The sequence below is a fragment of the Macaca fascicularis genome, chromosome 12 (genome assembly GCF_037993035.2).
Source record: "Macaca fascicularis isolate 582-1 chromosome 12, T2T-MFA8v1.1".
Taxonomy (NCBI): domain Eukaryota; kingdom Metazoa; phylum Chordata; class Mammalia; order Primates; family Cercopithecidae; genus Macaca; species Macaca fascicularis.
Window position 1 is genome coordinate 132,361,793 of NC_088386.1, and position 25,377 is coordinate 132,387,169.

The 25,377-nt window shown below is 37.7% G+C and overlaps 1 protein-coding gene across 8 annotated transcripts in view; it reads right to left on the bottom strand.

Moving 5' to 3' along the window:
• The window catches only part of DRC11 (dynein regulatory complex subunit 11), a 165,968-nt gene that overhangs the window by 122,937 nt on the left and 17,654 nt on the right, over window positions 1–25,377 (bottom strand). For 6 of the 8 annotated variants that reach the window (XM_045367966.3, XM_045367967.3, XM_005574709.5 and 3 more), the window contains exons 4-6: window positions 24,067–24,258; window positions 22,887–22,958; window positions 1,696–1,901 (exon numbers count right to left, since the gene is read on the bottom strand). In XM_045367966.3, the coding sequence (XP_045223901.2) occupies window positions 1,696–1,901; window positions 22,887–22,958; window positions 24,067–24,258 (470 nt within the window). The remainder of the gene's footprint in view (window positions 1–1,695; window positions 1,902–22,886; window positions 22,959–24,066; window positions 24,259–25,377) is intronic. The other 2 variants (XM_045367968.3, XM_074010560.1) reach the window with 1 other exon arrangement.

A 25,377-nucleotide genomic window follows, 5' to 3' on the forward strand; every position in this document is an offset into this window, starting at 1 on the left:
CCACAAGGCTGTCATCAAAGTGCTGGTGGGGACTGTGGTCTCATCTGACGGCTCACCTGGGTCAAGGGGATTCACTTACAAGTCTATGCCTGTGGTTGGTGGGTAGCATTTAGTTCTCAGGCTGCTGGAGGGGGGCCCTCAGCTTCTCAATGGCTGTTGCTCGGGAGCCTCCCCCAGCTCCCTGCCATGTGGGCCTCTCCACTGGGCAGCAGACACTATGGTGGCTGACTCCTCTGAGCCAGCAAGGGAAAAGGCAAGTGAGAGAGCAGGAAAGGCAAGCAGGATGAAGGTGATATCCCATCACTCTAGCCATATCCTTGTCTTTGGAAGTGAGTTACTAGGTATACCTTACACTTCAGGGGAGGATCACAGGAGGCCAGCTTAGAGGCTGCCTGCCACAGATATCTTTCAACAGAATCTTTTGAGAGAAAGTTCAATTTTTCTACTGCCAACATTTAAATTCTCTGGTCCTGATGAGCTAACCACAGTTGGCGTCAGAACATCTTGAGACCTGATGTAATATGATGCAATACCCCATCAAGAAAACAGATGGCCAAGTCTGCCTTCTATGGCTCCTGGGATTTATCATAACAATCTGCCCTCTTTTCTTCCCTTCTTGAAATAAATAAAATTGGTTTAAAAAATTCTTCTAATTAGGTTACCAACAAACTGTTCTGCTGTGTAGAAAAATTCTCTGATGAATACCATTTAAAAACCATCTTTTGTAAACAAGTTTTAACTCATTTAATGTTTCATTTAAGAGCATTAAAGAACACCCTTAAATATGAATACGCTTGGAGCCTTGTCCCCAAAACTACCTATCTACCCATTTGATAAAGTTTGGATGCCCCCTCCAAATCTCATGTTGAAATGTGATCCCTAGCGTTGGAGGTAGGGCCTGGTGGGAGGTGTCTGGGTCATGGGGGCAGATCCCTCATGGCTTGGTGCTGTCCTTGCTATAGTGAGGGAGTTCTTGCAAGATCTGGTTGTTTAAAAGTGTGTGTGGCACCACCCTCCCACTGCCAACCCCACACTCTCTCTTTTGCTCTTGCTCTTGCCATTTGACACGCCTCCTCCTGCATCACCTTCCACTGTAAGTTGAGTTAAAGCTCCCCAAGGCAAACAGGAGCAGATACCAGCACTATGCTTCCCATAAAGCTTGTAGAACCTTGAGCCAATTGTTTCTTTTCCTTAGAAATTATCTGGCCTCAGATATTTCTTCATAGCAACGCAAGAACCACATAACACACCATCATTTCAAGGAGACCTGGTGGCGAGGTGTCAAGTCCCAGGAATCAGCAGCTGCCTCAAAGCATTATGACCGAGAGGGACCATGATCGAGAATCTCAAGCTTCTTACAAGTAGAGAGGCTGGCTAGATGCCAGAAGGGAAGGTTGTTTCTGGGTCTCGTGGCTTTCGGACAGACCTGGCATGTGAAGTCCTGCCATCCTGGGGCTATGTCATGCACCCATTATATTCCAAGCCATGTGGTCACAGAGGCACTATGTGGGCCGTTTTTCCATATTTAAAAAAATTAATTTCTGAATTCTTAGCCTTGGCACTTCACGCTTCTAAAACGAAGCCAAGAAACCTCATGACTCTATATCAATATGCTTCTGTGCTTAAAAACATACAATAACCTCAGACACTAAAGAACAGACTGTCTGGACATATCACGATGTAGCTCATATTCACCTGCATTCAATGAACCAATGCCGGATCTGGTCTTGAAGGTTCTCCTTGATGTCCAGGCCTTCTATCAACTTTAGGTCATTCTTGATGGTAACCAGGGCTTCCCTGTAGTCCTCTTCATGCTTCATCTGCACCTCGTTCCGCAGGCGGTCCACCTTTTCAGCCTGGATTACTGTAGCACTGACTTCATTAAAGAGAGGAGGTGGATTCTGAAAATATATACAAACAAAAAGGTTTGAGGTCATAAAAGTTACAGAGCTGGCAAAAATATCAGAAACTAAACAAATGTGTTAATATCTTCCATAGTGTCCTAGCAAAGGCAAATAAGAAATGCAAGCATCCAGAGGAAGCAAAGCTAACTGAGTACATTTACTCAGTGTATTTAATCCACAGTCCCTGACGTAATGCTTTATGTTCTTTTGTTTTGAAGTTTTCAGCTTCAATATGTTTGAGGTTTCTCTCCTGTCAACAACATAGATCTGGATTAAAAAAACTCAATCTGAGAATTATAGAAAAGAAAAATTTTATTCATTGTATAGAAGAAACATTTGGAGATAATCTTATCTTAAGTTTCTTATCTAACACACTTTCTTTTTGTTTTGTTTTGTTTTTTTCCTTTCCTACCTTCTGCTGGATTTATGGAGTTAGTTTTGTTCATTCTTATCATGTAGTGGTTTAAAAATTATACATCTTATTTTAATCTTCTACTGGTTATCTTAAAATTTTAACATGTTATTTAATATCTGTATTTCTATCTGTCTAGAATTTATCATAATCTAGAGCTTCTTTGAACAAGTATAGGACCTATGCATGTGTTCACTTTTCTTCCCACAACCTCCTTTTATAATATCATAGACTGTAATTAATTTTGAAAACATGTGTTTACATTTAACTATGAGATGTCCTGGTTTCTCTGTTTACCCTTTGCATTAGTCCATTTTTGCACTGCTATAAAAGAATACTGGAGGGTGGGTAATTTATAAGGAAAATAAGTTTATTTTGGCTCATAGTTCTGCAGGCTGTACAAGAAGCATGGTGCCAGCATCTGCGTGGCTTCTGGTGAGGCCTCAGGAAACTTACAATCATGGCGGAAGATGACAGGGAGCCAGTGCCTCACGTGGTGAAAGGGAGCAAGAGAGAAAGAAGGGGAGGTCCCAGATTCATATAAAAAACCAGATCTTGTGTGAACGGAGAGAATTCGCTTATCACCAAGGAGATGGTGCTAAGCCATTCATGAGAGATCTGCCCCCATGATCCATCAACTCCCACTAGGCTCCACCTCCAACATTAGGAATCACATTTCAACACAAGATTTGGAGGGGACAAACATCCAAACCATATGACCCTTGTTCTTTTTTGTATTCAGTTTTCCTTTTGCTGAAGTATGTCCTTGAGTGTAACTTTCAGAATGAATATGTATAGCCATAAATATTATAAGGACTTGCATTTGTAAGGATGTCTTCATTTGGTCCCTCCCACTTGAATGGCATTTTGGTAGTTCCTTTGAGGAATTCTACTTCTAATATGTAGAGTTTCCAGCTCCATTTTTGCAAACGGAATTGTTGTTCCTTTGCAAGTAAGCTGTTTACCTCCCTGAAAGTATTTATAATGCTTTACTCTTAAGAGTTTTGAAAGTTCATTAAAATGTATCTAGGTGTAGGCATTTCTTCATTCATTGTATTCTCCTTTGGTAGGTCTATTCAATATAAAGAATTACCTTCAACTCTTCAAGTTTTCCTTCTATTATCTCTTTCTCTCCATTTCCTTGTCTGCAGTAAACATTAGATAAATGCCAGACCACCAAATTGATCTTTCATGACTCCGAGCTTTTATATTTTCCATTTGTCTATTTGCACTAGGTGATAGTGCAAATAGGAGAAAAAAATCACTATGTTATAGCGCAGATAGGAGATTTCTTTAGCTTTATCTTCCAGAACCAATTTGCTTTTCAGTTATGTGTACCATTTGGATTATTTAAATTTTGGAGTGGTTACTGTTGTTGTTTTAATTTTGGGCATGCTCTTATATTCCCAGAATAGTTTCTTATTTTATACTTGTTCCTTTCTTATTTTTTGTAGTCACTATGGTGAACACTATTGTGATTGTTGTCATTAGGACAGGCTGCACCAATAGCTAAGTGGGCGAAATCCAGGAATACTAGGGAGCTCTGGAGTAAAGAAATGTCCAAGGGTAAGAGAACAACGTTAAAGTCCATTTTGAAAGCTGTGAAACAAGAATATGACAAAATTCAAGACCCTGTTTATAAGAGACATTAGCAAAACTATAAACTTAAATCAATTACTTCAAAAAAATCATTATCTTAAAGATTCAATTCATGTCTTAAACTAAAATTTTGAACGAATTAGTTAAATGTAACACAAATGTACACACACATATACACACACTCTCAAAGAAATACCTATGAACCTCTGGAGGTGGGAGGGATTTCACAATGAAGATGTCGTTAAAATACAGTGTCCACTCACCCCATAAAGTCAGTGAAAAGAGAACAGGAAACCACATATATCATACTTGGTAAATATATGCATTAGAAAATCCTAAGGAAATTTGAGCCAATTTTCTAAGTTTAGTAAAATGAGAACAAACAACTTTTCTTTTTTGGAGACAAAGTCTCACTCTGTCACCCAGGCTGAAGTACAATGGCACAATCTCAGCTCACTGCAACCTCTGCCTCCTGGGCTCAAGCAATCCTCCCACCTCAGCCTCCTGAGTAGTGGGAGTACAGGTGCGCACCACCACACTTGGGTGATTTTTTGTAGAGATGGGGTCTTGCTGTGTTGCCCAGGCTGGTCTTAAACACCTAAACTCAGGCAACTCACTCGCCTCTGCCTCCTAAAGTGCTGGGATCACAGGGGTGAACCACCATGCCTGGCTGAGAAAATACAACTTTTATGATGCTAGAAGAAAAACCCTAAAAATTACTTTTTAAAGTAATATAAAAGCAAATATAGAATGAGAATTACAGAATCATTTTAAAGAACAATGTTAAAAACAAATGATCATTAATTGCCTCAATAAAGGTGCTCAAAAGCATGACTTTTCTTTATATTATGTATTTGTGTCAAAACTGAACAGTAGGAATTTCCTTTATATTATCATTAAAATATCCAGTTCTTATATTGTCCAGGTAATGTTTTTCATTCCTAGTGTTTACATCTTAAGTGTGTAAGACATATAGCATAAATTCATATAGAGACTTTAATCTCTCCAATGGCTAATTTAGTTTTCATGGAGATGTTAAAATGGATCTCTGCAATAAATGACCCAAATTTTTTTTTTGCCTCTGATTGAAGTCTTGTATTAATAATGTCACAATTATCTACTGTATAATGTATCATCTGGTGTTGCTTTTCTCCAAATTATGTTGTTCCTGTCGTTATTTGTAGATTTCCTTCATAGATGTATACAGACAAACTATATTTTACCTGAGTCTTTTCTCCTTTCATCCCTACAAATGAATGAATGAGCAAGTGATTCTAATTTGTGTCTTGTCAACAGCCCTATACAATGTGTCCAAGAAACTTCCTAATACTTCCACAATCCATGAGTGCAACAAAACACTCAGCTGTCACTGGATTTTCCTAATAGCCCCTTGGCATGGTTCCTGTCTTACATATTCCTGTGCTGCGTTTCTTTATTCATGTCCACATCTATTTTCATTTCATTTTATTTTTATTTATATATTTTTTTTGTGAGACAGAGTCTCACTCTGTTGCCCAGGCTGGAGTGCAGTGGCACGATCTCGGCTCACTGCAACCTCTGCCTCCCAGGTTCAAGTGGTTCTCCTGCCTCAGCCTCCTGAGTAGCTGGGACTACAGGAGTGCACCACCACACCCAGCTAATTTTTGTATTTTTAGTAGAGACGGGGTTTCACCATGTTGGCCACACATCTATTATTTGAGGTGAGAATGAGGACATGACTATCCTACTAAACAGATGAGGAAACAGAGGTTCAGAACTCAGTGACTTTCCTGTCATTCCACGTTAATGAAGAATCCAGCAATAAGGCTTCCCGGCTCCTTTAGTGCTGTGTTTCTCCTATTACACCACGCTGTGCTGTTAATATGTGTGTATTCATGCATGTTTCTTGATATAGACTTTCTCTGACAAAAATACATTTGGGTCATTTGTGGCTCCTTTCTCTGGTTGCTTTTGAATTTAAAGGTTATAACATATTTAGGTCCTATGTTAATGAGCAGCTTTTCCTTTGGGCTAAAACATCTTTTCCTCTTTAGCAACTTTGGTCATGTGGAATTCAAATTTGTTAACTCACTGCATAAACAGCAGCTCATTTAAAAATAAATTACAAATATTAAAGGGAGATAGAGAACACGATAGTATACTATATATTGAAATACATCAGCTGTAGAATAATGCATCTTAATGAAGGCTTCCCATGTGAATAAACCATTATATTTACAAGCTTTCCATAGTTAATGACCCAGAACTGGATAACGAAACCTACATTTATAGCAAGGTCCTCTGTCAGCAAAAATATACATATTAATAATTGATGTTGCTGTAAAAATAGGACATAATGTGATGCCTCCTGAGTTTGTGGGGAAATAGGACTACATGGTCCATTAACTTAAAATGCTTATCTAATGTTTGATGGGCTTTGTCTTTAAAAATCCTTCTTCAAATTAGTAAGAGAAAATGGACATTTGTCCAAATGAAAGTCTGTTCAATTTATCAGCTGCAAATATACTTGCAAATAAGTGACTGAATGCTGTTAACTTTCTGGGGCAGTTCGCTGTCTCGCTGGATTGTGCTCTTTGTGGCGCTTTGTTGTTACCGAAGGCAAAGAAGGAGCAGGGTAGACATCTATTCCCAGCAAATGACCATCCTGTGAAATTTCTTGCCATCGTCAATGCAGAGATTGATGAGCACTGCGGCGCCCCTGGACACCTCAGTGTTCATTAGGACCTAGCACTTAGAGGCACATGTTCGGTCAGATCATTGGGCTCGCCGCATGCCCTGGCTCTAATTTTGCACATGGAAGACCTCACGCTGAGGAATGCACCACTCCTTAGTTGGTTCATTTCAAGATCATGTGAAGAGGGAGGTGTTCTTTAGTTTATTAAAATCAGCCATTTTGTTTCATCATTTCATTTCAGAGTAATATATCTATATTTATGTATCTGTGTTTACACAATATACCTACTCATAAAGATGAGCCCAGCAGGAGAAGTGAAGAAAGATAGTACGGATAGCTAGAGCTGATGGTTTGCTTTTACCCTCTGCTCAGAGCAAAGTTATGGTAAATCTTTATCTGAGATGCAACAATTTTAGTGGGCACAAAACTATTAAAGAATAAAAAATGTTCTAGCCTGTTAAGCCTAATTTCTGAAAAAATTTTTAGTATGTAAAAAAAATAGCTTTATTAGGAACTGGGTTATAAGAGGTCTAGTTGTGCTTATAATTAATTAGTGGTGGGCTTTTCATCTGTTACTCTTGTGTGCTTTCTTTAAACATATATTAAAATAAACACTTTGATGGCATTTATGGTTTCCGAGGTACTATTTTACGTGGTTGAAAAGTATTAACTCCCTTATTTCTCAACACAGCCTTATGCTACTAGGTAGCATTATTATCTTCATCTTTATATGAGAAAACTGAGGCACAAAGAAGTCAAGGAACTTGTCCAGGGTCACACAGCTAGGAAGTGGCTAGGGCTTTGGCCTGAGGCATCTATTTCTGGAGTCTCTGTTCTTACTCTCCATGCTTTGCTGTCTCTCTCTGCTGATAGGTTTCCTCTGACTTAAAAAAAAAATATGGGTACTATAGACCATACTTTTATAAAAAATGTGCATTTGTAATTGCAATACTGCTGAACTGCCTTGCAAAGAGGCTGGGCTATTTACTCTCCCCTCACAAGAAGTGCATGACAATGTCTGTGCTTCTATACCTTGCCAACACTGTAACGTTAACTTTTTTGATATTTGCTAACTTAAGTAGATAAAAGATGGCAATTTAAGAAGCATTTTTGAATTATGAATGATGTGAGCATCTAAATGCATGTTAATAATCTATTTTAAAAATTAACAGCTAACACTTATGTAGTGCTTACTGCATGCTACTACTGCCAGACATTAGTTTAAATGCCTTACAGATAGCAATTTCTTTAATGCTTAACACAAATCTATGAGCTAGGAGTTATTACTGCCTCCATTTTACATGTATAGAAACTGTGGCACAAAGTGGCCAAGGTGCCAGCCCAAGTTCACACAGCTAGAAAACAGTCGAACTGGAATCTGAACCCAGGTAGGTTGGCTCCGGGGTTCTTGACCTTAACGGCTTTAAACTGCTGCATTACATCACTTTGCAATGAACCCTCATATTAGATAAGTAAAGGCAGATGTCCTGCCCTAGAATGTAGACAAAGGAGTCCTGGGCTCAGGGGACAAACAGGAGGGTAAGGAAGAGAATTCTTTTCGTCATTTAGTCTCTGATGATCTGGAGACCTGAGACAAGAATAAAACTGCATCCCAATACGAAGAAAAAACCAAAAACAAAACCAGAGGCTCCCAAGTAACTAGATTGCAAAATCCCATGCAATAGAAAAGAAAACGGTGACTTTTCCTTTTTCTCCCCAAAGCCTCCTGAAGTGGCCTTTCGAAACCACAGATGCTTCCAGGCGTCCTTCTTGAAATTCTAATCTCCCCACTCAGGTGTCTGATGGCCCTGCAGACACAGTTGTACAGGACGCACTGCTTGTTGTGTTTGCAGACTTTTTGCTGGTGCCAAAACACAAGCTGTGTGCACAGGTAGCACCATTTTTGCCTCCACAATTCCCCCCTGCAGCTAGCTACAGTAGCCGCAGATGAGGTTTAAACCCTATGGGCTACTCCAAACCCTTTGCTTTACAGGATCATATTTTTAACAGACTACATTTTCAGTTCATAACTTCAGCAGTACATGATGACAAAGGCCAGGATGTTTTATAGTTTGAACTCAGTTGCACATGTATTTACACAACAATTTATTTATTTTGAATATTTTTTTTGTTGCATGAAATTATTTTGTGTTTTGTTGCATGAAAAGTTGTAGTTCTTGATAGTTTTCCACTCTATGAATCAGTCAGATATCGTGACAACATACTATAATTTTTCAAGATAATTAACATCAGCCAGCATTCCATGATGGCGTATCTTACTCCAAGCTCCAGGCTAGACCATTTTCCTTCAGTCTGTCCTAAGGGCCTCCTAACAGCATCTCTGTGAAATAGGTAGCACTCTCCTGCCCTTAGAGAAGAAGAAACTGAGGCTCACTGGTAAGTATGTCACTCAAAATCCTTCCATTGGCACACTGCAGAGCTGGGCTTTGAGCCTAGCTCTGTCTGCCTGGGAAGCGCACACTCCCAACTGTCCTCCAACCCCATGCCTGGTTCTCCCTCAATGCAGGGGAGCAGGCCTTCAAAGCTGGTGCCTGGAAACTCACACTGGTTTCCAAGGTGCTGCTTCCTTCCCAGGACATGTAGGGAACAGCCCTTTTGCATTTAAAAAGTGTAACAAAACAAAAACAAAGCCAAACAAAAACCCACAAATTACAGCGAATCTATTTTTTGAGAATTTTTTTAAAAAATAAAAACAAAGATCATCTGCAGCAAATATGAATAATACACATGACCAAGCTAGACTACATAGTTTCATTTCATTTTGAAATGAAAGTGTGATCATCAAAGAGAATTTCATTTAGATTCTTTGCTCACTTTGGCTTTGACAGCAATTCCCAAAGAGGAACCCCATGTTCTGAGGGCAACAAAAGCAGTTACAATATGCACAGAGCTTTCCCAAACGGAGTCTCGGGAGAGGGCCATGCTCATTTGGGCGCCCAAGCTCGTACTTGAGGTTAGCTGTTAATAAGAAAGAAATTGAATGTATTGGCCAAAAAATCATTTAGAATACAGCTTGCTTCATGTTAGAGTGGGAAAGTGAACAAGGTTTTATGCTGCTTTTAGGATTCAGTAGATGCGTTTAAAAGTGACAGGTCTTCCTCTTTAATAAGTGTTTCCCCAGTGTTCTTTATTATAATGCAAACATTGATAGCTTCAGGGTAACATAAAATATATGATGGTCATGACTGTAGGACAAATTATTTCAAAGGGATCCACAGAATGAAATGTATTACAATCATTAAGTTTCCTTCTACTTGATCCACTCCATTGGCTCTGCCAATTAAAATAACTGCACATAAATTTTAGAGTGCTATTTATTTTTCTTTGTATTTTAGAATATAAATATTTAAAATGGCAATATCCAAAAAAAGACAATTTATAGGACAATGGTAAAAGAAACATTTGGTCAGGAATTGAAGGCATGATGATGTCTCTTGCTCTAATTTTGGTTTCAGTTACTAAATAGTCACTCCCAGAAATATGCCAAACCTCTCCTAAAGATACAAATATGGTTTAGATCAGACAAGTCAATGGTTTCTACATTGGTATAGTGCAACAAAATGAAATAACAAAAAATAAACTTTAAAATGAGTAGGTAATATCTTAACCAGTGATATAGTGGAAAATATATTCAATTGCAAACATTTCTTGGATTTAGGGTAACAGATTTTGGATTTTTAAAAGTGGTTTTCAGCCAGTGAACAGAAGATAACATTCTTTTAAAAACTGAATCCATATATCTCTTAATGGTGTAAAATTTCAATAGAACATGTCATGCCAAGTGAAGACATACTCAAGAAAAAAAAAGCAAACTGAAGAAAGTCACATTGAATACAAAACAGACGTTATTCTCTTTATACCAAACTTCATTCAGAAAAAATTAATACAAACTTCATTCATTTGAGCTGAGTACATATAAACTACAAAATAACACTAAAAGAAAGTTAAAAACATGTAATTCTATCTTTGTATGGTATCAGTGTAAGCTAGTAAGACTTTAGCATGAACAAACTGAACATTGCCTAAGTTTCTGGTGTGTGGCACAGCATAGGTGTTCAGTAAATGTAGACTGAATTAAATAAAATGGAAATCTAATTAAATAGAAGTTGTTGAATCCCAACTGATTCTAAAGTAATATTTCATGTTAAACTTAGATTGTATTAGATTAAATCTTTTGACTTCTAATTTAATTTTTACAGTAGAAAACTGGACGTAACAATTCTTTTTATAATTACATTCTATATCCATGTGTCTCTTATGGGTGTTGAGCAGAGAAATACTAACATATCATCATGTACCCATCTACCCATATACACCAAACAATCTGGAGATCTTAGGGGAAAAATTTATGAAACTCTACTGTCATTTAATATTACTTTTTTTGTTTTGTAAAACATAGTACTATTTCTTTATTTTAAAAAATGAATGCATAATAGATGTACACATTTTCAGTGTATATGTGATATCTGGATATATTCATGTAATGTGTAATTATCAAATCAGGGTAATTGGACTATCCATCTTCTCAAATATTTATCTTTTCTTTATACTGAGAACATTCAAATCCTACTCTTTTAGCTATTTAGAAATATACAATTGATTATTGTTAACTATACTCACCTTATTGAACTATCAAACACTAGATCTTATTCCTTCTAAAGAACTGTATTTTTCTACCCATTAATCAATGTCTCTTCATCTCCCCTCACCCACCTACCCTTCCAGTCCTCTGGTAACCACCAATCTACTCTGTATCTTCAGATGATCTACTTTTTTAGCTCCCATGTATAAGTGAGAATATGTGATTTTTGTTTTTCTGTGCTGGCTTATTTCACTTAACATAATGACCTCCTGTTCCATTCATGTCTGCAAATGACAGGATTTCATTACTTTTTATGGCTGAGTAATATTCCATTGTGTATATACATACCACATTTTCTGTATTCACTTATCTGCTAATAGGCACTTAGGTGGATTCCATATCTTGGCTATTGTGAATAGTGCTGCAACAGACATGCAAGTGAAGTTATCTCTTTGATGTATTGGTCTCCTTTCTTTGGGATATGCACTCAACAGTGGGATTGCTGGATCATATGGTATTAGGTTGGTGCAAAAAGTAATTGTGGTTTTTGCCATTACTGTTAATGGTTCTATCAGCCTAATAGTTGTATTTTTAGTCTTTTGAGGAACTTCCATACTGTTTTCCATAGTGGCTAATTTGCATTCCCACCAACAGTGCACAAGCGTTCCTTTTTCTCCACATTCTTGCTGGAATCCATTATTTTTTGTCTTTTTGATAATAATGTATTTTGATTTGATTTTGCATATGGTGAGATATAGGGGTCTAGCTTTAATCTTCTGCATATGGTTATCCAGTTTTCCTAGCACCATTTATTGAAATGACTGTCCTTTCTCCATTGTAGGTTCTTGGAACCTTTGTCGAAAATAAATGGGCTGTAAATGCATGGATTTATTTCAGGGTTTTCAATTTGTTCCATTGGTCTGTGTGTCTGTTTTCAAGCCAGTATCATGCTGCTTTGGTTACTACTGTTTTGTAGTATATTTTGAAGTCAGGTAGTGTATGTAATACCTCCAGCTTTGTTCTTTTTGCTCAGGATTGTTTGGGCTATTCAGCGTCTCTTGTGGTTCTATAGGAATTTTAGAATTTTTTAAATTTATTTTTGTGAAGAATATCATTGTTATTTTGATAGAGATTGCACTAAATCTGTAAATTTATTGGGTAGTATTCATATTTTAACAGTATTAATTCTTCCAATCCATGAGCATGGAATATATCATTCCATTTTTTTGTGTCCTCTTCAATTTTTTCATCAGCGCTTTATAGTTTTCCTTGTAGAAATCTTTCACTTCTTTGGTTCATATTTCTCTTCTAGGTGTTTCATATCTTTTGTAGGTACTGTAAATGGGATTACTTTTTTGAATCTTTTTAGATTTTTTCACTGTTGGCTATAGAAATGCTACTGATTTTTGCATGCTGGTTTGTTTCCTGTAACTTTACTGAATTCATTTATAAATTCTCCCAGTTTTTTGATGGAGTCTTTAGGTTTTCCTAGCTATAAGATCATATCATCTGCAAAAAAGGCTAATTTGACTTCTTCCTTTCCAATTTTGATGTCTTTGATTTTTCTCTTTTGACAAATTACTCTGGCTAGGACTTCCAGTACTATGTTGAATAAAAGTTGTAAGAGTGGGCATCCTTGTCCTGCTCCAGAGCTTAGAGGAAAGGCTTTCAAATTTTCCCCCATTCAGTATGATGTTAGCTGTGGGTTTGTCATATATTGCCTTTACTGTTGGGAGGTATGTTCTTTCGGTGTCCAGTTTGTTTAGAATTGCTATAGTAAAGAGATGTTGAATTTTACGGAATGCTTTTTCAGCATCTATTGAAATGATCACACAGTTTTTGTTCTTGGTTTTGTTAATGTGATGTTTCATGTTTATTGATTTGTGTATGTTGAACCATTCTTGCATCTCTGGGATGAATCCTGCTAGGTCATGGTGAATGATCTTTCTTTTTTTTTTTTTCCTGATTGTATTTTTTTAAATGTAATTTCCAGGGTACATGTGCAGCATGGGCAGGTTTGTTACATAGGTAAATGTGTGCCATGGTTGTTTGCTGCACCTATCAACCCATCACCTAGGTATGAAGCCCCACATGCATTAGCTATTTTTCTTGATGCTCTCCCTCCACCCGCCCCCCACCTCCAACAGGCCCCACTGTGTGTTGTTTCCCTCCCTGTGTCCATGTGTTCTCGTTGTTGTGAATGATCTTTTTAAAGCATTGTTGAGTTTGGTTTGTTAGTGTTTTGTTGAGGATTTCTCCATCTATGTTCACTGGGGATGTTGGCCGGTAGTTTTCTTTTTTTGTTGTGTCTATGTCTGGCTTTGGTACCAGACCTTATAGAATGAGTTTGAAAGTACAGATGACTTTTGAACAACATGGGAGTTAGGAGTGCTGGTGCCACACACAGCAAAAAAATCTACACATAGCATTTGACTCCCCAAAACTACTAATAACTTGTTGACCAGATGCCTTACTGATAACATAAACAGTCCATTAACACATATTTTATATATTACATGTATTACATACTGTATTCTTGAAGCGAGAGAAAAGAAAATGTTATTAAAATCATAAGAGAAGATTATTTATTACTAAGTAGAAATCTATCATCATAAAAGTTTTCATCCTCGTTGTCTTCAAACTGAGTAGGCTGAGGAGGAGGAGAAAGAGGAGAGGTTGGTCTTGCTGTCTTAAGGGTGGCAGAGGCAGAAGAAAAATCTGCTTATAAGTGGGCCCATGCAGTTCAAACCTGTGTGGTTCAAGTGTTACCTGGTCTTTTGTTCTCTTTAATTTTTTTTTAATAGTTTGAGTAGTATTGGTATTAGTTCTTTAAATGTTTGATAGAATTTAGTAGGGAATCCATCAGGTCCTGGGCTTTTCTTTGATGAGAGGCTTTTTATTATTGATTCAATCTCATTAGTCATCACTGGTCTGTTCAGGTTTTCTGTTTCTTCATGGTTCAATTTTGGTAGGTTGTACACGTCCAGAAATTTATCTGTTTCTTATAGACTTTCCAAATTGTTGATGTACAGTTTTTTTGTCATAGTTTCTAATGATCCTATATATTTCTGTGGTATCATTGTTAAGTCTCTTCTTAAATTTCTGATTTCTTTTATTTTGGTCTTCTCTCTTTTTTCCTCCTAGTCTAGCTAAAAGTCTGTCAATTTTGTTATCTTTTCAAAAACTCAACTTTTCATTTTGTTGATTTGTGTGTATATGTGTTTTAGTATCAATTTCATTTATTTCTGCTCTGATCTTAATTTCTTTCCTTTCACTAATTTTGGGTTTGATTTCTCCTTGCTTTTCTAGTACCTTGAGGTACACTATTAGGTTGTTTGAGCTCTGTTTTTCTGACGTAGGCCTTTATTTGCTATAAACATCTCTCTTAGTGCTGCTTTTGTTATATCCCATGGATTTTCATATGTTGGTTTCCATTTTCATTTGTTTCAGGAACTTTTAAAATTTTTTTGTTAATTTCTTCATTGACCTGTTGGTCATTCAGGAGCATGTTGTTTAATTTCCACGTTTGTGTAATTTCCAAGTTTTCTCTTGTTATTGATTTCTAGTTTTATTCTATCATTATCAGAAAAAATACTTGATAGGATTTCAAATTTTTAAAATTTGTTTTGTGGACTAACACATAGTCTATTCTGGAGACTATTCCGTGTGCTGACGAGAAAAATGTGTATTCTGCAGCAGTTGGGTAAAATGTTCTGTAAATGTCAGTTAGGTCCATTTTGGTCTAGTGTGTAGCTTAATTCTCATGTTTCTTTGTTGATTTTCTTTCTGGATGATCTGTCCATGACTAAGAATGGGGTGTTGAAGCCACCTATTGTTATTGTATTGTAGTATATCTCTCCCTTTAGGTTGATTTAATGTCTGCTTTATATTTGGGTGCTCCAGTGTTGGTTTAATATATAATTATTCTCTTGCTGAATTGACTCCTTTATCATTATATAGTAGCCTTTTGGGGTTCTTTTTTACAATCCTTGGTTTGTAGTCTTTTTTTTTTTTTTTTTTTTTTTTTGAGATGGAGTCTTGCTCCATCACCCAGGCTGGAGTGCAGTGGTGCGATCTCGGCTTACTACAGCCACCACTTCCCAGGTTCAAGCGATTGTCCTCTCGAGTGGCTGGGACTACAGGTGCCTGCCACAACATCTGGCTAATTTTTGTATTTTTAGTAGAGGGGGGCTTCACCATGTTGGCCAGGCTGGTCTTGAACTCCTGACCTCAAATGATCCACGTACCTCAGCCTCCCAAAGTGCTGGGATTACAGGTGTGAGTCACTGCGCCTGGCCAGTTTGTGGTCTATTTTATTTAACAGAAGTATACATATTCCTGTCCTTTTTTTCCACTTGCATGGAATATCTTATTCCATTCCTTTCTTTAAGTCTATGTGTGTCTTTATAGGTGAAAGTGGCTTCCTGTACACAGCATATGGTTGGATCTTTTAATTTTTAAAATCCATTCAGCCACTCTATATTACTTAACTGGAGAATTTAGACCATTTACATTAAATGTTATTTTTGATAGGTAAGAATGTACTACTGCCATTTACATTTTTTTTCTGGTTGTTTGTAACTCCGCTCTTCCTTTCTTATACCCTTCCTTTGTGTTTAGGTGATTTTCTCTAGCAATATGTTTTAATTAATTGCTTTTTATTTTTAGTGTATCTATCATAGGTTTTTGCTTTCTGGTTATCATTAGGCTTACAACAAATCATATAAGTTATTTTAAACACATGAGGACTTACCTTTGATCACAAAGAAAGGCATAAAGGAAAAAACTAAAACAACTATACTTTATCTCCCCATATTTTGACTTTTTGTTGTCTCAATTTACATCTTTTTATATTACTTGTCTCTTAACAAGCTGCTGTAGTTATTGTTAATTTTGATAGTCTTTTAGTCTTACTAGAGATATGAGTGGATTACACACCACAATTACAGTATTAGAGTAATTTGGCCTTGTCTGTATGCTTACTTTTATCAGTGGCTTTTAGATCTTTAAATGTTTTCTTTCTGCATGTTAGTGTCTTTTTCTTTCAGACTGAAGAACTCCCTTAGCATTTCTTGTTAAATGAGACTGGCAGTGATGAATTCCCTCAAATTCTGTTTGTCTGGGAAACACTTTATCTCTTCTTCATGTTTGAAATTCAGCTTTGTTGAGTGCAGTATTCTTGGTTGACAGGTTTTTTTTTTTTTTTTTTCTTTCAGAACTTTCAATATATTGTTCTACTACCTCCTGGCTTGTATGGTTTCCTTTGAGAAGTTGTTAGCAAACTGGAGCTCCGTTATACATTATTTGCTTCTTTTATCTTGTTGCTTTTAGACTCCCATTGCTGTCATTGACTTTTGAGAGTTTCATTATTATACACCTTGGGATAGTCTTATTTGGGTTTAATGTGTTTGGTGATCTCTAACCTTCCTATACTTGGATATTTTTATCTTTCTCTAGGTTTGAAATATTTTCTGTTATTATTTATTTGAATAAGCTTCTACGCTTTTTCAACTCTATCTTGAATACCAATGATTCTTAGATTTGCTCTTCTGAGGCAATTTTCTATATATTGTAGGTATTCTTCATTCCTTTTCATTCTTTTTCTCCTCTGACTGTGTATTTTCAAATAGCTTGCCTTCAAGCTGATTCTATCCTCTGCTTGATCCATTTTGCTGTTAAGAACCTCTAATGTATTTTTCTGTCTAGCAAATGTATTTACCAGTTCCAGGATTTGATTTTTAAAAATTATTTCAATACCTTTGTTAACTTTCTCTGACAAATTTAAAAATTGCTTTCCTGTGTTATTTTGGAGTTGGCTGAGTTTCCTTAAAATTACTATTTGGAATTATTGATCTGATGGCACACATGTTGCCATCTCATTAGGGTCAGTCACTGGCTTCTTGCTTTGTCTCATTGAGGAGGTCACATTTCCTGTTGGCTGTTATTTCTTGTTGGTGTAGGTCTATGTCTTGTCATTGAAGAATTAGTTATTTTTTCCAGTCTTTTCTATCTGGATTGTTTTGGTTTCCCTTTCATATGTTTGCTTAGGGGTTCTTTACAATTTACCTGTTGAATTTCCTTTATTGCTAGGTCACTGCCTCCTTTTCAGTACTGTATGGAGCCTTAAGCCCAGGTTTGCATTAGCTCTAGCAAATGTTTGGAGTGCTGCCTGTCCCAATGGGGAAGGTCCCAAAGGGGATATCCCTGCTATGCAGGAAGGCTGGCTAGTGGTTTGTGCCTGGGGGACCTGTGGAGCCTGCCTTCTACAGTGTGGTGCTGCTGAACAGCCATTCTGACTTTGCATCTCTTTTGGCCAAGATACAGTGAAGAGTTTTGTGGGCTGGGGTTGCTAGTCCTGCCTTTCCCTTTGTCTCTGGCTGCCCTAAAAGGTTTTTATCCCTACGATACTCATGATGCTTCCTGTAGGTTGAGGCAGGGATAGTTCTCCTGCAAGGGAACCCAAGATGGGGAAGCTGGTTGTTTACTCTCACTTTCTCCAGGGTAGAAACCATGAGTCTGGGGGAGATTTTCCATACATGAGGTGCCTGGCAGATTGTGGGGAGGAGCACTGTGGATATAGAAGTCTAATTTTCTTACTATTGGCTCAGAGTTTTTTTTACTTCTCTGTGGCCCTGGAGGTCATGTCATCCTTAAATTTGAGTTATGGGACATTGATGGTGATAATCTTGGTGCTGGATATTCGTTTTTGATTTTCTGTTGTGGGGAGTGAAGTCAGGCTGCTTCTATTCTGACATTTTGGTGAGCTGCTTTTACTTTTAAATATGTGTTTTTTTCTAATTAACGAAGTAAAATTTGACTATTTTAGAAAATGTGATGATTACAAACAAAAAAGAAATCTCCCAAAGCTCACACATTAAAACATCAGCTTTATTCAGACTTGGCATATTTTCTTTCTTTCTTTCGTATGTGCATGGATGCTGTATATACTTAGTTGAAGTCTTTACCCGTCAGTTGAAATCTATATACTTTAGAATTATACACATAACATGTATAATTCTAAATCCTGAATTTTTACCTTGAGCATTTTCACGTAGTCAAAATTAGTCAGAAACACACTTTTTAATGCTGGCATATCACTACATTATACAGGGACATCATACATTATTTAACATTGTAATTATTTACCTAGATACATACTGTAAGAATACTAAAATAAGTTATTTCCAATTTTTTCACTATTAAAAAGAACACTGTCAGGAACTCCTATGCACACACATCTCTATTTTTGGTGATTATCTGAAGACAGAAATGTAACTTAAGGATGAAGAATATAAATATCTTAACCATCCTGTGGCAACTTGCCAACTGGCTTTCAGAAAGGCTGAGTCCATTTAACTCCCTGTGTTAAGAAAGAGCATCTCATCACCGCCTTGCCAATAATTATAATTTTAAAAACTGTTAATATTCTCCTAATAAGACAGACACCACTTACCCCATTTCACTAATTCTAAGATGCACATTTTTCATAGTTTAGCATATCTGAAATTAGGGATGGATGTATATTACAATCAAGGTTGTGTTTTGGCTTATTTGGCAGCATTTTTTTCTTAATGGCAACTAAAAATAATGATGCATCTTACAATTGATGATATCTTAGATTCAACGAAATTACAGTAGAATCTCATGTAATTTTTATTTTGTATTTTTGACCACTAGGTAAGAGCCATGATTTATACAGAACCATTTCAGTATACATTTCAACGTGCCAGTGAATTTTTTAAAACAAATTTAATTGTGGTAAAAGAACATAATATAAAATATACCAGTCTAACGATTTTTCAGTGTGCCTTTAAGTAGTGTTAACTATATTCACATTATTGTGCAACAGATGTCTAGAACTTTTTCATCTTGAAAATGGAAACTCTGTATCCATTAAGCAACAACTCCCCTTTTCTCCTTCCCCAGCCCCTGGCAACCACCACCTATTTTCTGCCTTCATGGGTTTGACTACTTTAGATAGTGCATATAGGTGAAATCATACAGTATTTGTCTTTATGTGACTAGCTTATTTCACTTAGCATAATGTCATCCATGTTGCAGCACGTGTCAGAATTTCCTTCTCTTTTATAGCTGAATAATATTCTACCCAGTGAATTTCTAAATCATAAAAATGTTTAACAACTTGCAGAAATTGCTGACCCATTGGATTCTGACAGCACACCTAAACAACTAAAAAGTAAAGGACAGGGCTGGGTCCCAAGGGGTTCCAGTTTCCAAAAACAAATGTTGGCTTATTTTTGAAACACAAAGATCAAACAGAAATCAAGAATGTAGGTGATAAAAATCAAGATATTTTTGAAATCATATCTGCTCTTTTGGTGTTATTTCCTGTTTTTTAGGGCATAAGCTTGGAAATCACAATTTGAGAGTTTACAAACACAGATATGGTAAGACCATACCCCTCCACCAGGAAACTAGGCAGTTCCAAGTTTCTGGAACATGGACTTGAATTCTTTCCTCAAGCAAAATAATTATGTGCGAACAACAAAGGCCATGTGGAGAGGCCACGACTGCAGGTGGAGCAATGCATGACGAGGGGCCAGAGTAAAATGTAAACTATTCTAAAACTAAATGAACTTGCCGTGTCATTTAGAACGTGCCATTATAAAACTGATGAAAATTACAGGGCAATATCCTGAAAATTCAACTAAATTATATTTTAGTTATACTTAATACCACTGGCAAAATCTTTTAATTTATTTTAAATCCTAAAATCCCCCAAAAGAAAACTGAATATTTATACAAGAAGACTTAATTAAAATATGGCTTAAATGGTTAGGTTTACGGTTGATCACAGAACAAAAGGATTTAAAGTATCAACCACATAGTGGTGACCACTTTATTTATTTTCCCTGAAAGTGAGAAGAGGAAGGCAGTATTAGAAATTAACACTGAAACCTAAAAACAAAGAAGATTAGAAAGAAAACCATATCCTCACATTGGTTAAAATGTTGTATTTGTTTTACTTCTTACGTTATTCTCTGACATTTCTACTGTGTCTACTGTTATAGACAGAAAAGAAAAGAATCCCGATTTTTGTCTTACCTGAAGTACATATTTGTTAAGTACATAGAATTGGAAAAACGTATTTCAACTGGAGTATTATTTGATTAAGGTACAATTTTAAAAGCTACAAATTACTTAAGTCATGATTCATGTCTTTTCCCCCTCTGACATAATTTTGAATATGCATTTTATCTGTAATTTTTTAGACATAAAACACATGTTTATTGCAGAAAGATGTAAGACTAAGCAAAAATTTAAAAATAGAATCATGGTGTTCATATTTTACATTTCCCAAAATATGTAGAAACTCTAAAACATCACTTCTAAAGATACATAATGGGATATTTTAAGTATTTCTGGGCACCAATTTCTTACAATTCTAAAAATATACTAATATGAATATCTATATATTGTATACTTTGCTCATATTCTTGGCCTCTTTTTTTTTTGGAGCAAAGAAATTCCAAGGGTTGGCACTACTGGGAAAGAAGGTGTGTTTGTAATGAGACAAACTGAACTTAGAAAGGTGGGCAAGTAAAACCTCAGTGGCAGTCCCTGGGATTGTACTTGCCACTCGGTCCTTACCCAAACTGAGTGTCATCCTTACTGGGTCTCTTTTCTTTTGTTAGCATGGATTTTTAAAAGCGATTTAAGTTTCCTTATGGGCACTGTGCTGCACGGGGAGACTCCCCCTTCTCAGCCCTCATTCCTTGGTGCCTGCTTCCCAGCCGCCCGACCTGCGTCATGATCTGAGGGTTCTTCCTGCCTTCTTTAGCGCCCTCCCTTTATTCCTTACAGACATTCTCCTACTAAGTCTCTTGCGTGCCTAATTCCACCATGGCCTCTGCTCTCACAGGACCCAAACTAACAGAGGCACTTTGAAGCTCTTTTCAGCATTTGCTGCATGGTTGTTCTATTTAGGTTTTTTCTCCTTTGGTCAGTTTTGCTATTCATACTTCCCTAGACAGTTTTCTCTGTTCAATATTTTCTATTTTATGACCATAATTGTTCATGACATCACCTAATAGTTTTTAACTTGCTAGTGCCTGTGGTCATTGTATACTGCGTATATGACCACATATATGTCATATATATGTATGTGTATATATATGTCATGTGTTTGTAAATATACATATACATATATATAATATTTGTCATACATTTGTATTTTCTTTTCTTCTTTTCTTGATTAGTCTCACCAGGGCTCTGTATGTTATTAGCATTTTCAAAGACCGAGTCATTGTTTATCAATGTTCCTGTTTCGACATTTTTACCTGGGCACTGGATAGGGGGTATCAAGCCAAGTAGCTCACCAGAACACACCTTAGGTCAATGCTGGAACAAGTCCCAAACATGCTTTCTTTTCTTTTTAAAATTACAATGTCCTTTAATGAAAACTGAGCAGGTCAACAAAGCCCCACTAGGACTGACTGGTCCCCTTCTCTGGTCATAATGAGCTTTGCAAAGAACTGGCTTCAGGGGGTTTGACAGCTGCCTCCAAGGGCTGAAGGGATTGTCATGTGAAAGGGAAAGAGGACACATTCCAAGCTACTGCAGGGGACAGAGCCCAGCCTGGCAGTGGGATCTGCAGGGAGGCCAACTGCAGTTTAATGAAAGAGAATGGGCTCCTGTGGGAGGCAGAGGTTCTGTTTTCAGGAGGGGCTCGGGCAGAGGACAAGTCAGCCTTCCTCAGATGCCATGCACTCGATGAGGCAAAGCATGCAGAAAAATCTTTAGCAGCAGACAGACTCTAAGATGGTCCCAGTGACCCTGCCTTCTGGTCCTCTTCCCTCATGTAATCCCCTCCCCTTGAGTGTGGGTGGCTCCTATACCTTGCTTCTAACCAATATGATAGGGTGAAGGTAATGGGATGCCACTTCTGTGATCATTTGCATAAGATTCTGAGCAGCCCCTCTCTCCCTGCTGGCTTAGACGAAGGCAGCTGCCATATGGAGAAGCCCACATGGCATGGAGCTGGGGGCTGCCTCCAGCTAACAGCTGGCATGAACTGTGGCCCAGGATCTGATGCCCTACAGGGAAGAGAATCTTGCCAGCAACCACACAAGCTTGGAAGCAGGCCCTTCCACAGTTGATCCTCAGATGAGACCTCAGCCCTGGCTGACACCTTGACTGCAGCCTTGTGAGATCCTGAGCGGAGGACCTAGTTAAGGGGTACCCAGATTCCTGGTCCTCAGAAACTGTGAGACAACAAATTGGTGTTTTAAGCTACTAAGTTTGTGGTAACATTGTTATGTGACAATAGATAACTAATCCATCTTTCCAACTCTATGATTCAGTAATCACCAGCACCAAAAAAAAAAAAAAAAAAAGGCCTGCTGTATCAATGCAAACCTACTGTCATGACCGTCCATACTAATATAGTGGTGTGCACTGCTGACATCAGACAGGAATAGCAGATTGTGACAGCTCCTAGCCTGTTTCCACATCTATACCATTCCGCATCTTGCAAAGAAATATGTAAATGGATATAACTCTGATCTCTTCAGATCTCCCTGAGCAGGTTTCTGTACCATATGGGTGACTCCATTCCATTAAATCATGTATTTTTCTTTCCTTTCTTCCCTCAAAAACTCTCTAAAGAAGACACAGTCTCACATATTCTACTGTCTTTAAGAAAACCAGATGCTATCTCTTAAAAAAACTTACCATACCCAGGAAGATCATCTCCTCTTCTCTCAGTTTTTCAGTTTTCTTACATTGATGGAAACGTCGCCAAACCTAAAAACAAATAAATGGTTACTTGTTTAATATACACAAATATAAAGAAAACATGGTTTGCAGTTTCTCCTATATAAACTGCACATCTCAAAATGCCAACTAATCCTAAGCTCTAGGTTGTCCATGCGTGTGTTGACAGAATATTTTTTCTTTTGTGATCACAGGCAAAAAAATTATTAAAAAGAATGAACCACAGAACTGACCTATAATTGTTACTAGTGAGATTCCTTTACCTTGGTTTCTTCAAGAGGAACTTCTAGGTAGGAGGAACATGAGGCTAGATCTAGGGATGGCACTTCATGGTTTTAAAGGAAAAATTTCCAAAGTAATGTGGGGAAATATAGTAACCTCCAAGAACTGTACAACTCAAGCTTTTAACTCAGATGCTAAAACTTTAAATATTCCCACAGAAACCCGAAAGAAATCAGTCTTTTATCCATCCTTCCCTACCACCTTCTCCTATTCCTATTCAGGGAAAATTAGGGACAAAGAGTCCTCATCTTCTGGCCTAATTTTATGTCCTTATACTTATTTTCTCTGAAACCTAATGCTAGTTTGTATCACATTGCCATCTGCTGCATTTCCCTGTAAGTAACCCTAGCCTCTACTTGAAAAAAAAAAAAAAAATGGGGCACAAATCCATGGTGCTTATCTGATAAGGAAAGGAAACCTTACGGATTCCTTCCAGAAGGGACACTGATGTACTGGTTATTAGTGATGGCTGCTGCATGTTTCTGGAAGCTATTAAGGCCTGCTCCCCCTTCTGTAATTATATATCTGTGTGTGAATGTATTCCAAAAATCCATTAAGGATTTATATCCTCACTGCATTTCAGCAACATTCATTTCAACAATTACCAATGGTCTTTAACAATATTTGAATAAAATGCCCTGAGTTTAATACCTATTTAGAGTAAAAATTTGAAAATATGACCAAGCTTAGGTAATGGTTTCCCCAGGGTAAGTTAATAAATCTTTCTGGAATGTAATCCAGTTCTATAAGGGTAGGATTCGGGGTTTGAGTTCTGAAGCTCAGCCCCGAAGTTGGGATGCATCTTTAGTGTATAAGACACCCTGTACCCCCAACTCCAGGAGCTCTAGGTTTGCACCTTCTGAATGCAGAGTGCAGCAGCCCAGGAATCTGTCACTTTCTTGCCAAGCGTCTTGGATTGCTTTGCTCTGTATTCTTGCAGATAGATTTGCTTCATGAATAACGCCCTTAGGCGACCTTGCCGTGCCCTCTCAGCAATCTGGATTAATTTAACAGCCTGGTCGAAAGGCATACTCTTTACAGGGAATTTCTGCAAACAACAGTTAAGAGAAACCAATGTTTGAACATGTTAACCACATCAATTGATCCCGGACACATCACACGCTTACTTCAAACACAATCCTGCTAAGAGTCCCCACGGTTGATGACAAGTGTGAGAACCACTGAACACTGTTCATTTTTCCAATGAATGATGTATATTTCGATAACATGCCATACTCATGCAGTGATCCCAAATTTAAGGACCTCATGACTTTCCTTTATCCTTCTGCACAAAATACTAATTAGCTCCATGATATTTTAGGTTGGCAGCAAATTCTACTAAAAATGCCAATAAAATTGATGCAGTAAAACTTGAAATTGCTATCAATATTTCATTAACTTAAGAGGAGAAACATAGAAATGGAAAACATACCTCTAATATGAGCTTTTAAAATTTAAAATATACATGAAGTAAAATGCTGATCTTAAAATCAATTACAGAATGACCCAGTGAATACAACTGATAACAAAATCATTTTTGGGGCATTGAATTTTAGATATGAAAAGTCTTCCAGTGTCTATAAACTTGCACCTTAAAACATTCAAACATGATGAGTACTAGCAAAACAGAAAAATCAGGGCTGGTAAGTAAAATGTTTTGGGACATCTCATATGGTGTACGTGGAGACAAAGTTAAGCGAGGGGCTGTGCCATTTTTTGAGGAAAGAGGGACAAGAACAAAGGGCTCTAGGTGCATGCTGGGGCCTGTGTGGGATCTGGGTGCAGGTGAGGCCTGGGCGGGCTCTGGGTGCAGGTGAGGCCTGTGTGGGCTTTGGGTGCAGGTGAGGCCTGTGTGGGCTCCAGGTGCAGGTGAGGCCTGTGTGGGCTTTGGGTGCAGGTGAGGCCTGTGTGGGCTTTGGGTGCATGCTGGGGCCTGTGTGGGCTCCGGGTACATGCCGGGGCCTCTGTGGGCTCTGGGTGCAGGTGAGGCCTGTGTGGGCTCTGGGTGCAGGTGAGGCCTGTGTGGGCTCTGGGTGCATGCTGGGGCCTGTGTGGGCTCCGGGTGCAGCTGAGGCCTGTGTGAGCTCCGAGTACATGTTGGGGCCTGTGTGGGCTCCGGGTGCAGGTGAGGCCTGTGTGAGCTCCGAGTGCATGTTGGGGCCTGTGT